Source organism: Dendropsophus ebraccatus, chromosome 13 (genome assembly GCF_027789765.1).
Source record: "Dendropsophus ebraccatus isolate aDenEbr1 chromosome 13, aDenEbr1.pat, whole genome shotgun sequence".
In the NCBI taxonomy this organism is placed as follows: Eukaryota; Metazoa; Chordata; class Amphibia; order Anura; family Hylidae; genus Dendropsophus; species Dendropsophus ebraccatus.
This window is the reverse complement of record NC_091466.1, coordinates 58,203,194-58,219,386: the sequence shown is the minus strand read 5'-3', so window position 1 is coordinate 58,219,386 and position 16,193 is coordinate 58,203,194. Positions and strand designations below refer to the sequence as shown.

Sequence of the window (16,193 nt, the reverse complement as noted above, 5' to 3'; positions counted from 1 at the left end):
GATGAGTTAAAAGCTTCCAGCTAAGAAAAAAAAAACACACAGTCCATTATCTTTCTGTTGGATAAAATATTAAAAATGCTGTGTATATGGCAGGGAGGCAATGACTGTGACAGGCCACTTATAGACGTGCTGCCATCAAATGCTTCTCTCGGTAGGAGGCGAGTATTTACTAAGTGAGTGCTCCTCACACACACCACAGCCTGGCTAGCGTATGATGGATGCCTCACGTCAGCTCCTCCTAATTTGGAGTCAATGAGAAGTGTGGAACAGAACAATACCCAAGTCGCCGCCACCGACGCTATACTATGGATTGCCATTGTGAACAAATGGAGGCACGGACTAATAGCAAAGCCAGTGCCTGTATCTGTACCCTAAGGAGTATACAATCTAATTCAGTGTAACGTGACAAAGTGACTTGTCCAAAGTGAAATCAACTTGGTCTGGAAATTTTGAGTCCCTCAGGACACCGGCGTTCACAAAGTAATTGACACGGGCCATTCCAGGTTCATGTACGATACGGAGACAATCGCTGATAGATTTTATTAGAGTGGCTACATTGAAGATAATGTAATGCTGTGCAACAACCATGGAAAAGTTACCACAATGAGTTGTTCTGCGGATGGGAAGTAAACAGGGTCATTTCACTGATGGAACGTCCATCTCTAGCGGAAAATATGATTGCAAAGGAAAGTTTTTGAATGGCAAATGCTCCAAAGGCACCGAGCAAAAGGAACCGATTCCAACCAAGGAGAAGGAAGAAGAGGCCACCAAAATCATCTCCATTGGTCATTGGTCATGTTAACATGTTTGTTTTTTTTTCGTACATGAGAACATAAAGACGACAAATGCCGCCGTATGCTTATACAGTAGTATATATCAGAGGAATACATCAGGAAAAATATTACTTATTCCTCGAAATACATGAATAGCTGAACCATGTGGCTCCATCCATATCACCGTACATACTAAGGCTGGGCTCACACACAGTATATTTCAGGTAGTATTTGGTCCTCATGTCAGGTCCTCATTGCAACCAAAACCAGGAGTGGATTGAAAACACAGAAAGGCTCTGTTCACACAATGTTGTAATTGAGTGGATGGCCGTCATTTATTGGCAAATATTTGCTGTTATTTTAAAACAACGGCTGTTGTATTGAAATATTGGTAGTTATTTGGCGGTAGTTATATTTGGTTATATGGCGGCCATCCACTCAGTTTCAACATTGTGTGAACAGAGCCTTTCTGTGTTTTCAATCCACTCCTGGTTTTGGTTGCAATGAGGACCTGACATGAGGACCAAATACTGCCTGAAATATAGTGTGTGAACCTAGCCTAAAGTACCATGGATGCAGCCAGACACAACCATTCTTGTTAACGGGACCCATTGGCATTGCTCAATAGGTCCAGAAGCTCTCAATGGCTTGTTTCCTATAGTGGCCTCACCAGCTTACTTCTATCTAGTGACATACTTTTTTCAAGGCCTAAGCTGCAGAGTGACATCAGTGATCACAGGTGTTATATCCCTTGAGTCGCCATCCCACGTATCATTCTTGTATGTGTCAGATTTGTCATAGAAACTTATGTAATAGAAAATCAATCGGGTTGATATTCCTGGAGGTACCTGTAATGGACAATGATTTAGCTTTACTAGATATGTGGTCAAAACAATGGAATGGAATAATGCACTTAGGGAGAAGGAACCCTCTATCCGAGTATCATATCGGTAGTTCTGTGTTGGCAAAGACTTCAGAAGAGAAGGATTTAGGGGTAGTGATTTATGTCTTAAAATGAGTTACAAGTGCAACCAGCTAATAGGGAAAATGAAACGTATGCTGGGCTGTATAGCTGGTTTCATCTGCACCAATAGGGGCCTTTTATCACTTTACGTCTTTCATGAATTAGCGGTTGGCTACTGTTGGGACCGTGCACACTCCTGGATATCCCCTGGCCATCAGACGCATTTTTGAGGTGAGCTGATTACCAATTTTTTCTTTAATTCTGTTTAGCCAGTAGGAAGTATAGAGCTCTAGTGACATCACATCTGGAATACTGTGTCCAGTTCTGGAGACGTCACCTACATAAACATATTGATAAAATAGAACCGGTCCAAAGATGGGCTACAGAAATAGTGGATGGTCTGAGGCATAAAACACATCAGGAAAGACTTAAGGATTTGAATCGGTATAGTCTGGAGGAAAGAAGGGAAAAAGGGACATGATCAAAACCTTTATATATGTTAACCTCCTCCGGCCACTGCACAGTAAATCCTCGCTGCAGCCTATGCCTGAGGCTGCAGTGACGTTAATTTACGATCAAGGATAACACATGCGCAGAAGCTGCGCCTGTGTCATCCCCCGTGGGTCACTAATAGCCGGGGACCCACCGCAACTCTCAGCACCGGAGCCGCGCTCCAGTGCCGAGAGTTTACCCTATAGATACTGCGGTCAGCATGGCTGCAGCATCTATAGGGCTCCAGACAGAGAGTTTTCCCTCTACAGAGGGAGAATTCTCTGTCCGGTGTCCATCGGGGCTCTGCAAAGTGAACACAGAGCCCTGATGGTAGCCATGGAAATCGGAAGCCTCAGGCTTCCAGTTTCCTGGCTACTGAGGCTGGCGGGAGGAGGGAGGTAAGATAGGGCGCGTGCCGGGGGGGAGGGCGGTAAGGCAGGGCGCGTGCTGGGGGGAGGGAGGGAAGGCAGGGTGAGAGTCGGGTGCTCTGCCCCCTCCCCTCTCTCCCCTGCTGCTGTCACAAGATTGTAACAGCGGCAGGGAACAGAGGAGAGGGGGCAGACAAAGTGACAACAGCTTATGGGATCATTATGATCTCATAAGCTGATGCCCAAAAACGACCTGGACATGGAGGAATTAATGAGCCATGGTCGTGAAAGGGTTAAAGGACTAAAAAAGGTTCAGGAAGGAAGAGTCATCTGGGGGAAAGATCAGAAACAACATGAGAAAATATTACTGTACTGAAAGAGAAGTAGATGCTTGGAACAAACTTCCAGCAGGTGTGGTTGGTAAACTTACAATAACTGAATGTAAACCTTTCTGGGATAAACATATATCTATCTTAAGGTAATAAGAAAGGAAATAATATAAGGGCGGACTACATGGACCATATCCCATGCTTCTAGTCATATTCCTATCAGAACCACATACACGTCCAATGCTTATAAGAATAGTCCGTTATTTGGATGCTCTGAATACTATATAAGTAGAGATTTATCGAACATGGTGTGAAGTGAAACTGGCCCAGTTGCCCCTAGCAACCAATCAGATTCCACCTTTCATTTTCCAAAGAGTCTGTGAAGAATGAAAAATGGAATCTGATTGGTTGCTAGGGGCAACTGAGCCAGTTTCACTTTACACCTTGTTTGATAAATCTCCCCCTATTTGTGTATATAATCTAACAATTCTGCATCAGACACTTAGGAGCATTATTGAGCTGGTTATAGCACACGCGGTACTGTCACTATACGCCAGACACAGAGGCTGTAGCTTCTCCTCCCTTCACATCACATCCAGTGTGACGCTCGGAGACTGTTAGCTCAGTCAATGGCTCCCAATTTGATAATTACAACCAAGCAGCCTGTTATGCCAGGAAAACCACACTGACTCCCTCATGTACCTTTTAGTTACTGGTATAGGCTTGGCCCGTTTGCCAGCTTAGCTAAATGGACCCTGAAGTGCAAGCTAATGCTACATGATATTAGCTTCCTCTTCAAATACTCTGGATGAGCAAACACAAGCTCGGCCCTTGCCAACATTTTCCTGGCACTAGAACAGAGAAGAGTTTCACTCTGCAACGCGGAGATTATCACTGAGCACATAACCCATCGGTTTCATAGCGTCTGGGCATTGCCAGAGAGTGGTTACCTCCACAAAATCACTAGCCATTGGGTGCAATTTGCATAATAACACTTACAATCCAAAGCGTCGCTGTTAACCCTTCCGCGGTAACTCCGCCAATGCTAAATAACTGAATGGTATTTTTCATTAGCTTAAGTAGCAGTCGGATTAAAAAATTCTTCCTGTGGGCACGGAGTGTAATGGCGGTGTGCTATTTATTGTACTCAGCTATACAACGGTTTACTGTCCGTAAATGCAGCTACGCAAAAGGACAAATTGTAACAAGAATAGAATCACGTTAAAAGACAACACTGACCCAAAATACACAGCAGAAAACACAGGGAGTAATATATGTGTGGTTATCCAGACTCTTTTTATGTGGTTGGCCCCTATTGAGCTTGAGGCCTGTTGTTATAAACCCTTCTTGTTTTGTTAGATTAAAGTTCAGCGCGGGGCAAAAAAAATTTTTCGGTCTTAGGGAGGGGACCTAAGAGGTCATATTCACCTGGCCCAGTGCCCATGCAGTGCAGCGTCCCGCTCCTGGACCCCAGCTGGTTGTCTTCTTAGCTCCACTCCCACTACATCAAGACCCGGCAGACAAATTCCCCGCTCAGCCAGTCAGGGACCTGGGCAGGACACCGCTGCAGTCACTGATTGGCTGAGCAGGCTAAATACTACCAGCTTGCGATGTTTCAGCTGGGTTGTGCCGTACCTGGAACCCTTGAAAAGATGACACCTAGCAGGGTATGGGAGCTCTGTCATGCAGCACAAGGCGGGCATAGGGACAGGTTAGATTTGTGTTTTTTTTTTGTTTTTTTTTATTTCCTCCCCCCACCCCCTCCTGTAATGGTTTTTGCCCCCCACCTGCCTGCTTTACCCCTTCAGAGTGGTAACAAGGTGATTTTAGTGCTGTCACTGTCACTGGGGGATGAGTTATAGTACACTACTATGGGTGGCATGTGGAGGGAGAAGGAGCTACTAATGCAATAGTGAGGAGGAATGGAAAAAAACGACTGCGGCAGAACAAGGAAGGGGATAAACCAAGCAGTGAATGGCTGTTGCTGAGATGAGAGGGAAGCCTTGATATACCTTTCAAGTACAGTATGGTGGCAAGACACATAATCAGACAGCACTAACTGCATAGACTGCATGAACATCACTAATGAGATCCATGCAGCCCTGCCAGCACGATTATCAAGTAGGGTAATAGGCTTTGTAGGCGAGCGCCAATCTGCTAGACCCATGGGTCAGGCTTTCTTATGTGGCCTTAAACCTAATGACTGATTGCAGAGAAGGGAGACACCTAGTGGCAGAGACTTAAGAGCTATTTTTCCAGGCTAAGGAGGCATTTAGGTACATTAAGTGATTTATAAATATTTTATTGATCACATTAAATGGAACAAAAAGAGCCCATTTTAAAGTGTACCTGTCATGACGGTCATGAGAGCATAATGCACTTCCCCCACCTTCCCCCCGGATCCAATGGGGGTTCCACCCAGGCCATCATGATAGTTACACTTTAAGAAAGAAAAAAGGTTGAGGCAGTTGCCTAAACAAGCAGATAGGTGATAGGGAGATAAAAAAGATGGTGCCTTTGTCTGATTGTCCTTTGCAAAGTTAAGAATGTGCTTTTTTCCTTGGAAGCTCAACGCTGAGCCACAGCATGCACACCTCCTTCCTCCCCCACCTCTCCCTTCCTTGATAATTAATGTACAGGGCAGGAGGCTCAGCAAACGCCAGCAATAGCGGGAAAAGCTACTAGAAATAGTACACTGCTGTGCCTGGTAAGGGATGTAGCATCGCTGTAGCCCCTTTAAGCGGTTGATCAGCAGAGAATGGGGCAAAGGTTAAACCACCAGCAATTTAATATCAATGGCCATACATTTACATGCCTGCATAACCCTTGTAGAAACACATGTGAACAAAACTTTAGCTTTTATTGTGTCAGTGAATGGAGGACATAAGCCACACATACCGGGGGAATCTTGCCTTGAGTAGTTTCATGCATTGTCTGGTGGACTTCAGGGTAGTAATGAAGAAGGCGATCTCCTCGTACTGGGCTTTACTCAGCTTCATTTCTGTGACAAAGCGGAACATGAGTTCAAAAGAAGTAAAAGCAGTAAAAAAAGACATTCAGGTTTTCACAAACTTATGGGTCTTATCTTAAAGCAAATATCCATCTTTTAACACCATAAATATTTTTTTTTTAGTTTTTAAAGCAGTTGAAGCTATTTTTTTATTTATTTAATTTTTATTCTATTTTATATATATATAATATAACCAGGTGAGCAGAACATACCGTAGAGGGCCAGGCTCACATGGGGCACTTGGTGGGCATCTTTGTGGGGGTGTTATTTTTCATAAAACAGATGTTAGTAATTGGGGTGGATTTATTTTACAGCTCCATACTCACCACAGTGATTTTTGTGCAAAGGTTGTACCATTCATTCTCTGTTTTACCTCTACTGTCTTTAAAAGGGGTAGTCCTCTCAAACAAAACTTTTCATATGTTGCTGTCCATGGTGAGACAATTCATTCTATATTAAAGAAGAAGTCTGGCGAAAATTTTTATTAAAGTATTGTATTGCCCCCCCCCCCCCCCCCCCCCCAAAAAAAGTTATACAAATCACCAATACACACTTATTACGGGAAATGCTTATAAAGAGCTTTGGCCTGGAAAGAATGGTGATGTCACTTCCTGGATAACATGGTGATGTCACTTCCTGGATAACATGGTGATGTCACTTCCTGGATAACATGGTGATGTCACTTCCTGGATAACATGGTGATGTCACTTCCTGGATAACATGGTGATGTCACGACCCGACTCTCTGTGCAGGCTGTGGCTGCTGGAGAGGATGATGGCAGGGGGATGCTCAGTGTCTCTCTAGTGCCCTGTGTCCCTCAGTGTCCCCCTGCCATCATCCTCTCCAGCAGCCACAGCCCGTACAGCTCTGGGAGTCGGGTCGTGACATCACCATATTATCCAGGAAGTGACATCACCATGTGGAAGTGAAGCCTTGATGCAGTAGTAAGTGCAGGGAAATTAGCAGTTTATAAGCATTTCCGATAATAAATGTATATTGATAATTTGTATAACTTTTGGGGGGGGTAATACAATACTTTTTTGCCAGACTTCTCCTTTAATTCTCCTTTAATTCTCACTTGCCTTCTCCTTTAATGCTCACTTGTTTTCTTTGCTGTAGTGATGAAGTGCCCATAAACCCACATGACGGGCACAGCCAATCACTGGTAATGATACTGAGAATACCTGCATGTATGGCATGAGATTGCTGAGACAGACAATCATCTGCCATGGTCACATGTCTATAGGGGTACCACATCACAGCAGCACATAGACTGGTGGAGAGCATCAGTGCTAGAGCTGTAGGAATCTAACATCATTGGGTATTTTTTCCCAGCTGTCAGACAAATGTACTACATGTGTAGACAACCCCTTTAGGTAGGAGATTATATATATATATATATATATATATATATATCCTACCTAAAGGGCTAATATATATATATATATATATATATATATATATATATCCTTCCTAAAGGGGTAAAATATATATATATATCCTATCTAAAGGGCTAATATATATATATATATATATATATATATATATATATTGTGGACATGTCACTGGAGATGTGTTCGAGGGGGTGTACATCTCACCTAGGCTGATGCGTAGTGTGAGGTGGTAAGTCCAGGAAGGATCTGTTGCTCAGCAGTGCTATGCTGCTGAGTTATTATTTATTTTTACCGGGCCTGGATTTACTGGAGTGGTGGATAGGTTGGTAGTGGGATCTGCCATTCCCTCCCCCTCGATCCAGTATGGGTTTTGGGATCAGGTGAGCTCTGATCCCAATCAGCCTGAGAAGGCAAAAGGTGAGCTCAGTGTGCAGGGGAGTCTCTCAGCCAGGAGTGAACAGCCTGCATGCTGTTTGGTGAGAGCTGGGAAGACAGCCGCTGCTGGGGCCTGTTCACACCCCGCAAAACTGACCACTGAAGTGCCAGAGAGGTAACCTGCGTTGTTAGTTAGCGCCCAGACGGGCAAGACCTTTTTGTTTTGTTCTTAAAGCACAGTGTTGCTATATTTCTGTTATGGACTGTTTATGCTGAAAATAAACGACGTTTTACAAGTCCAAGTCTGCTGTGAACTGTGTCCAAACACACCATCCCCCGGGAAGATCCCTACAATTGGTGGAGGATGCGGGCAAAACGGTTGCTAGGGGCAACGGTGTGCATCAACTTGGCTACAGCTGCTTATGTCCTGGGTGAAGGCTGCGGCTTCACTCCAAAAACAGTCAAGCAACATGGAGGAGATGATGAAGCAGTTAATGCAACTGAGTCTGCAACAGCAGCAGGCTAATATGCAGCAACAACAGGCTCTGACAGACGCTAACCTACGCCATGAGCAAGCATTGGCCGCACAACAACAGGCTCAGGCAGCCGCTAAACAGGATCAGGCAGCCGCTAATCTGCGCCACGAACAAGCGATGGCTCAACAACAGAGACTTATTGAGCACCTGATAGCAAAGCAGGAGGCGTCTGCAGGTGCTAATCCCCAGCTGGTGGCAGCAGCCGCGCCAGAGACTTTGTCTGTGAGAAGAGCCGTGCAGCGTGCGCTGCAAAAGATGACTACTGATGACGATGTTGAGGCCTATTTAACTGTCTTTGAGCGTGTGGCTGAGCGAGAAAAGCTACCCTCCACTGAGTGGGCAGAAGTGATTGCGCCTTATTTAACAGGCGAACCTCAAAAGGCCTATTATGACCTCAGTGAGCAAGAGGTCAAGGACTATCCTCGGCTAAAAGCAGAGATACTCGCCCGACTAGGAGTTACTGCTGCTGTCCGTGCCCGGAGGGTCCGCAACTGGAGCTACAGTCTGGACAAGTCAGCGAGGTCCCAGATGTACGACCTGATTCATTTGGCAAGAAAGTGGTTGGAGCCCGACACCTCTACTCCTGCACAGATCCTAGAGAGGGTCGTGATGGATCGCTACCTCCGCGCACTTCCTGCTGATCTGCAACGCTTGGTGGGACAAGGCGACCCTAGGAGTGCCGACGAACTCGTCAGCCTTGTGGAGAGGTTCCAGGCGACCGAGGACTACCTCCGTGATGTTCCTGCAGCACCGTCACCTCCCCGGAGTGCCAGACCTGTGCCTTCAGCTGGTAAGAGACTTCCATCTATTGGGGGAGTGTGGAGGGGTGCTGATAGAGGGAAGAGCGCTCAGGAGGTGTCTCAGGGGCAAAAGACTGGTGGTGGTCCCCGGTGGCTAAGTGGCCCTAAAAAGGACTCCCTGCCAAGGAGACCAGGCCCTATCCAGTGCTGGAGATGCCATGAGACGGGACATATGTCTGCCCATTGCCCTCTTACCACTGAGCCCATGGAGTGTGACGCTAGCCGGCGTCAGTCGCTATTTGCGGAGCCGTCTTTTGTTGCAGTCACTGGACTAGAGACTGAACCACAAGTCTGCAACATTACTGTAAATGACTTTCCTGTTAAGGCGTTGCTGGACTCAGGAAGCCTTGTCACCTTGGTGCATGCCAGTCTGGTGACTGGGGACTTTGTGCCAACAAGACATATGAGTGTGGTGTGCATACATGGCGATACAAAGGTTTACCCTATAGTGCTGGCTAATGTCGGGACTGAACTAGGCGCTGTACAATATGAAGTGGGTGTGGTTAAAAACCTTATGCATAATGTGATATTGGGGCGGGATTTTCCTTTGTTCTGGGCTCTATGGGGAAAACAACAATCCCCTGAAAGGAGTGAGGAGACCCCTAAGTCTATTGCATTACCCACGGTAAATGATAAAAATGTACAGGATGAAAATGATGCTTTTCCTTTGCAGGTCCTGGCTGGTGAGGAAGAGGCTCCTCCCACTGCGCAGAATGTTCCAGACTTAGAGGTGTCTAGGGATAATTTTGGTACTGCACAATTACAGGACCCCACTCTCAAAAATGCTAGAGAGCAGGTCATTGTTATGAATGGGGTACCTCAGGAGCCAGAAGCTGAGAAAAAATTTCCACATTTTTCTATGACTAATGATCTCTTCTATAGAGTCACTAAGATTAATGATGAGGTTGTGGAACAGCTTCTGGTGCCTAAGTCGTACCGGCGTCAGGTACTCGACATGGCCCATAATCATGTCCTTGGGGGCCACTTGGGGACAGATAAAACACAGGAGAGAGTCCTCCAGAGGTTTTATTGGCCTGCGATTTATGCTGACATAAAAAAATACTGTGAGTCGTGCCCCACATGTCAGCTTAGCGCTCCAGTGTCGCATTTTCGCAGTCCTTTGGTCCCACTCCCCATCATAGAGGTACCTTTTGACCGGATCGCAATGGACTTGGTGGGCCCCATTGTAAAGTCGGCTAGGGGACACCAGTACATTCTAGTTGTGTTGGACTACGCGACCCGCTATCCTGAGGCTGTACCCCTAAGAAACACTGCCTCTAAAACAATTGCACGGGAATTGTTTTATATGTTTTCCAGGGTGGGGATCCCCAAGGAAATCTTGACCGACCAAGGTACCCCATTTGTGTCAAAGGTAATGAAAGAGCTATGCAAACTGTTTAAAATCTCACACCTACGAACCTCTGTATATCACCCACAGACAGACGGGTTAGTGGAGAGGTTTAATAAAACCCTGAAACATATGTTAAAGAAAGTAGTGGAAAAAGATGGTCGGGATTGGGATCACTTACTACCTTACCTGATGTTTTCTATTAGGGAAGTACCCCAAGCGTCCACAGGGTTCTCTCCCTTCGAATTAGTCTATGGTCGTCACCCTAGGGGTTTGTTGGATATAGCGAAAGAGACATGGGAAAGTGAGTCCACCCCATACAAGAGTGTTATAGAGCATGTAGCACAAATGCAGGACCGTATAGCCACTGTAATGCCCCTAGTAAGGGAACACCTCCAGAGGGCGCAAGAGGGCCAAAGCAGAATTTACAATCGTTCTGCAAGAATCAGGACATTTAGCCCAGGTGACCGGGTACTCATACTTGTTCCCACGGTAGAAAGCAAATTCTTAGCAAAGTGGCAGGGTCCCTATGAAATTGTAGAGAAGATCAGTGAGGTCAACTACAAGGTACACCAACCAGGTAGAAGGAAGCCTTTTCAAGTTTATCACATAAACTTGATCAAGCCCTGGAAAGACAGGGAATCCTTGGTGGCGACAAATCCTGTTGGTCATCTGTCACCACCAATCCCTCCGGTCAGGATTGGTGACACCCTATCAGTGTCCCAGAAGCAGGAAGCTAAGGAGTTCCTGCAGAAAAATAAAAACAAGTTTTCTGACCTACCAGGGCGTACGCATCTCATTAGTCATCATATTGAAACTGAGCCTAGAAGCAGAGTAAACCTTAAGCCCTATAGGATACCAGAAGCACGGAGGGAGGCGGTATCATCCGAGGTAAAACGTATGCTTGACCTAGGAGTCATTGAGGTGTCTCAGAGCGAGTGGTCCAGCCCGATTGTGTTAATCCCAAAGCCCAATGGAACTTGGAGGTTCTGTAATGATTTTAGAAAGTTAAATGAGATCTCCAAGTTCGATGCCTACCCCATGCCCAGGGTAGATGAGTTGATAGAAAGGATGGGTAATGCCAGGTACATAACTACCCTCGATCTCACTAAGGGCTACTGGCAGATCCCACTCACTCCTAAGGCTAGAGAGAAGACTGCATTCTCCACCCCTGATGGGCTCTTCCAATACGTAGTGATGCCATTCGGGTTACATGGAGCCCCTGCCACTTTTCAGAGGTTGATGGACTTGATTCTGCGACCACATCGTGATTACTCCGCTGCCTACCTCGATGATGTGGTCATTTTTAGCCCGGATTGGGAAAGTCACCTCTGTAAGGTCCAGGCGGTGTTAGATGCCATAAGTGATGCGGGGTTAACCATCAATGCAGAGAAGTGTGCACTAGCCTTAGAGGAGGCCAAATACTTGGGCTACATTATTGGGAGGGGGTTAGTGAAACCACAACTAAATAAAATTGAGGCAATACAGAATTGGCCTCAACCCCTCACAAAGAAACAGGTCAGAGCTTTCCTGGGTATTACGGGCTATTACCGAAGGTTTGTGCCGAATTTTGCTTCAGTTGCAGCCCCACTAACTGACCTGACAAAGGGTGCGAAGTCCGCAATGGTGACATGGACTCCAGAGGCCGAGAAGGCTTTTCAAAGCCTTAAGTCTGCCCTGTGCCAACAACCTGTGCTAGTTACCCCTGACTTTAGGCGAGAGTTTCTAGTACAGACAGATGCCTCTAACACAGGGTTAGGTGCCGTCCTCTCACAGGTCGTGAATGGCGAGGAGCACCCGGTGATGTACTTAAGTAGGAAGCTATCCCCGGCCGAGAAAAACTATGCCATAGTTGAGCGAGAGTGTCTGGCAGTGAAGTGGGCCCTCGAATCCCTGAAGTACTACTTGCTAGGCAGGAGATTCAAGTTAGTGACAGACCATGCCCCCCTAACATGGATGAAGCTTAACAAAGAAAAAAACGCAAGGGTGACTAGATGGTTTCTGTCCCTACAAAACTTCAATTTCACTGTAGAACACCGGCCAGGGAAATTACAGGCGAATGCTGACGCCCTATCAAGGGTACACTGCCTGTGGGGACAAAACGCTCAGCCCTCCGGTCTGAAGAAGAGGGGGGGGATATGTGGACATGTCACTGGAGATGTGTTCGAGGGGGTGTACATCTCACCTAGGCTGATGCGTAGTGTGAGGTGGTAAGTCCAGGAAGGATCTGTTGCTCAGCAGTGCTATGCTGCTGAGTTATTATTTATTTTTACCGGGCCTGGATTTACTGGAGTGGTGGATAGGTTGGTAGTGGGATCTGCCATTCCCTCCCCCTCGATCCAGTATGGGTTTTGGGATCAGGTGAGCTCTGATCCCAATCAGCCTGAGAAGGCAAAAGGTGAGCTCAGTGTGCAGGGGAGTCTCTCAGCCAGGAGTGAACAGCCTGCATGCTGTTTGGTGAGAGCTGGGAAGACAGCCGCTGCTGGGGCCTGTTCACACCCCGCAAAACTGACCACTGAAGTGCCAGAGAGGTAACCTGCGTTGTTAGTTAGCGCCCAGACGGGCAAGACCTTTTTGTTTTGTTCTTAAAGCACAGTGTTGCTATATTTCTGTTATGGACTGTTTATGCTGAAAATAAACGACGTTTTACAAGTCCAAGTCTGCTGTGAACTGTGTCCAAACACACCATCCCCCGGGAAGATCCCTACAATATATATATATATATATATGAGAAAACTTTTAATCTAATTGAATTTCCCTGTGTAAAGGAAGTGTGCAGACAGTAACATTACATAGACAGCGGTTTAAGGACAAAGCCCTTTATGGATCCAGAAAATCCATTAGAGAAGATACGATTTCAGTGAATGTGAATAAAAAAGAACTGTCAGGATTAGACACTGGCTGTAATTTGTCAGCACATTAGTAACATTAGCTGAATTTTGTCCATTCCTTGCAAAGATCATATGTTTTCCAGTTAAAGGGGAAGCTCACTCAGAGCCCAGGCTACATAGGGAAGGGGGGGTGGAATTTATCAAGACCGTCTTACCTGCCCCCATACACCCCGCAGGATTTACTAAGAGGCCTCTTACCAGTCAGTACAATTACCGTGATACCTAATTTATACAACCTTTGTTATATTATACTAAGCAAAAAAAAGCCCAAAACAACTAAATTATGCAGCCAAACAGCTTCACCAGAAGTCTATAACCCTGGACATGATCAGCACAAATCATCTGTACTCCCCTCTGTATAGTGCTCACAAGGGGTCTTCCAGTTTCGGCAATTAAAGGGGTACTAAAAAACTAATTTTTAATGAAAAGGAAAAGTGTCAGAAAGTAATACAGATTTGTAAATTACTTCTTTAAAAAAAATATTCAAGGCTTCCAGTACTTCTCAGCTGCTGTATGTCCTGCAGGAGGTGGTGTATTCTTTCCAGTCTGACACAGTGCTCTCTCCTGCCACCTCTGTCCATGTCAGGAACTGTGCAGAGCAGGGGAGGTTTTCTATTGGGATTTTCTACTGCTCCTAATATGGACAGAGGTGGCAGTAGAGAGCATTGTGTCAGACGAAAGAATACACAACTTCCTGCAGGGCATACAGCAGCTGATAAGTACTGGAAGACTTGTGTTTTTTTAAATAGAAATAATTTATAAATCTGATACCTTTTGACTCCGGAGTCTCCCTTTATTAGCTATCCATTATATAGGTTTTATATACTTTCACTATCTCACACCTTTTGAGAGCTCCGCTTGTAGTCTTCGCTGTTTTCTATGTCCAGGTCATGTGACGATCGCACGGCTACACAGCTCGCTACAAAGAAACGGATACAGAGAGATGACAAATCTGCAGAATGTATCATTATTGGCTAAAACCAGAGTTCCCATCTATTCGTATATTTTACCATACAGCGCGGCCGTGTTTACCATTAGAGATGAGCAAACTGGCCGAAAGTTCGGGCTCGCAAAAAACCGTAATCAGGCTGCATCCAATGTATCCCAATATATGAGGTTATTTTAAGAGGACCCCCATAAAGCAGCACCCTGGCTGGTTCCTAAGGACAACAGCACCACTTTTCTTTTCTTGCACCAGTTTTGATAAATCTTCATTTGTCCCCAGAAAAGGGCACCCCGACAGTGATGTCATGATAAGACAACCACTTTAAAGCGACTCTGTACCCACAATCTTTCCCCCAAACCACGTGTACCTTCGGATAACTGCTTTTAATCCAAGATCTGTCCTGGGGTCCGTTCGGCAGGGGATGCAGTTATTGTCCTAAAAACAACTTTTAATCCTCTAGCGCTGTGTCTAACGGCCGGGGCTTACATTTGTATATGCATTAGGCTGGCACACCCTCTCCGTCCTTCCTCCCCACCCTCCTCATCATTAGGAATGATCCAGGAACATTTACTGCTGTTTGAGCTTTGCACAGGTGTATTAACGATCCAGCCCAGGTTCATTATACACACAGGTGAGGAATAGGAAGCAATCTGCCTGGAGCATTCCTAATGATGAGGAGGGTGGGGAGGAAGGACAGAGAGGTGGTGCCAGCCTAATGCATATACAAATATAAGCCCCGGCCGTTAGACACAGCCCTGCCGGATTAAAAGTAAATTTTTAGCACAATAACTGCATCCCCTGCCGAACGAACTCCAGGACAGATCTTGGATTAAAAGCAGCTATCCGAAGGTACAAGTGGTTTGGGGGGGGACAGATTGTGGGTACAGAGTCGCTTTAACGCGTATTTTTCACTTAAAAAAAAAAAACTTGATATGTGATAGAGACATGATCACTCGGGGTCTGGGTATGAGGACCCTCACAGGTCACTAAAATAAGAAGGGAGAAGCGCTCAGCCAAGTGCTTCACTGTCTCTCTCCTCACTGCAGAAAGCTTAGGAAGTCAGTTCCCTGCAGCTTCTCCCCGCTCATCCTAGAGACTGGTGAGGATCTCAGCTCTCAGACTGATCAAAAGCTTTGACAGGTACATGTACAGCATTCTCATACCCAATCACATAGGCCCTAATGGTTTCCTACATCCCTGATCACCACCTTAGTATCCTTACAGGTTGTCACCCCGCTCTCCCTGGTTCCCAATTACATCAGTAGCTGCACTGGCCGTTATCCAACTCTCCTAGGTTCCTGATCATCATGGCCAGTGGATGTATTTGCTGTCGCCCAGCTCTCCCAGGATCCTGATCACCATGTCTGTAGCTGTACTGGCTGCCACCCAGCTCTCCCAGGTTACTGATCATCATGTTACTAGTTGTACTGGCTGTCACCTAGCTCTCCCAGATTCCTGATCACCATGTCTGTAGCTGTACGGCTGTCACCCAGCTCTACCAAGGTCCTGATCACCATGTCTGGAGCTGTACTGGCTGTCATCCAGCTCTCCGAGGTTCCTGATAACCATGTCAGTAGCCTTACTGGCTGTCACCCAGCTCTCCCAGGTTCCTGATCACCATGTCTGTAGCTGTACTGGCTGTCACGTAGCGGTACCAGGTTACTGATCACCATGACTGTAGCTGTAGTGGCTGTCTCCCAGCTCTCCTAGGTTACTGATCACCATGACTGTAGCTGTAGTGGCTGTCTCCCAGGTTCCAGATCACCATGTCTGCAGCTGTACTGTCGCCCAGCTCTCCCAGGTTCCAGATCACCATGTCTGCAGCTGTACTGTCACCCAGCTCTCCCAGGTTCCTGATCCCCATGTCTGTAGCTGTACCAGCTGTCTCCCAGCTCTCCCAGGTTCCTGATCCCCATGTCTGTAGCTGTACTGGCTGTCACCCAGCTCTCCCAGGTTCCTGACCACCA

The 16,193-nt window shown here is 46.3% G+C and overlaps 1 protein-coding gene across 6 annotated transcripts in view; it reads right to left on the bottom strand.

Moving 5' to 3' along the window:
* The window catches only part of CDIN1 (CDAN1 interacting nuclease 1), a 236,008-nt gene that overhangs the window by 218,431 nt on the left and 1,384 nt on the right, over positions 1–16,193 (bottom strand). For 5 of the 6 annotated variants that reach the window (XM_069949763.1, XM_069949759.1, XM_069949765.1 and 2 more), the window contains exons 2-3: positions 14,123–14,199; positions 5,825–5,927 (exon numbers count right to left, since the gene is read on the bottom strand). In XM_069949763.1, coding sequence (XP_069805864.1) covers positions 5,825–5,925 — 101 coding nt within the window. In that variant the 5' untranslated portion in view covers positions 5,926–5,927; positions 14,123–14,199. Of the gene's footprint in view, positions 1–5,824; positions 5,928–14,122; positions 14,200–15,991; positions 16,013–16,193 lie in introns of those variants that run through there. The other variant, XM_069949764.1, reaches the window with a different exon arrangement.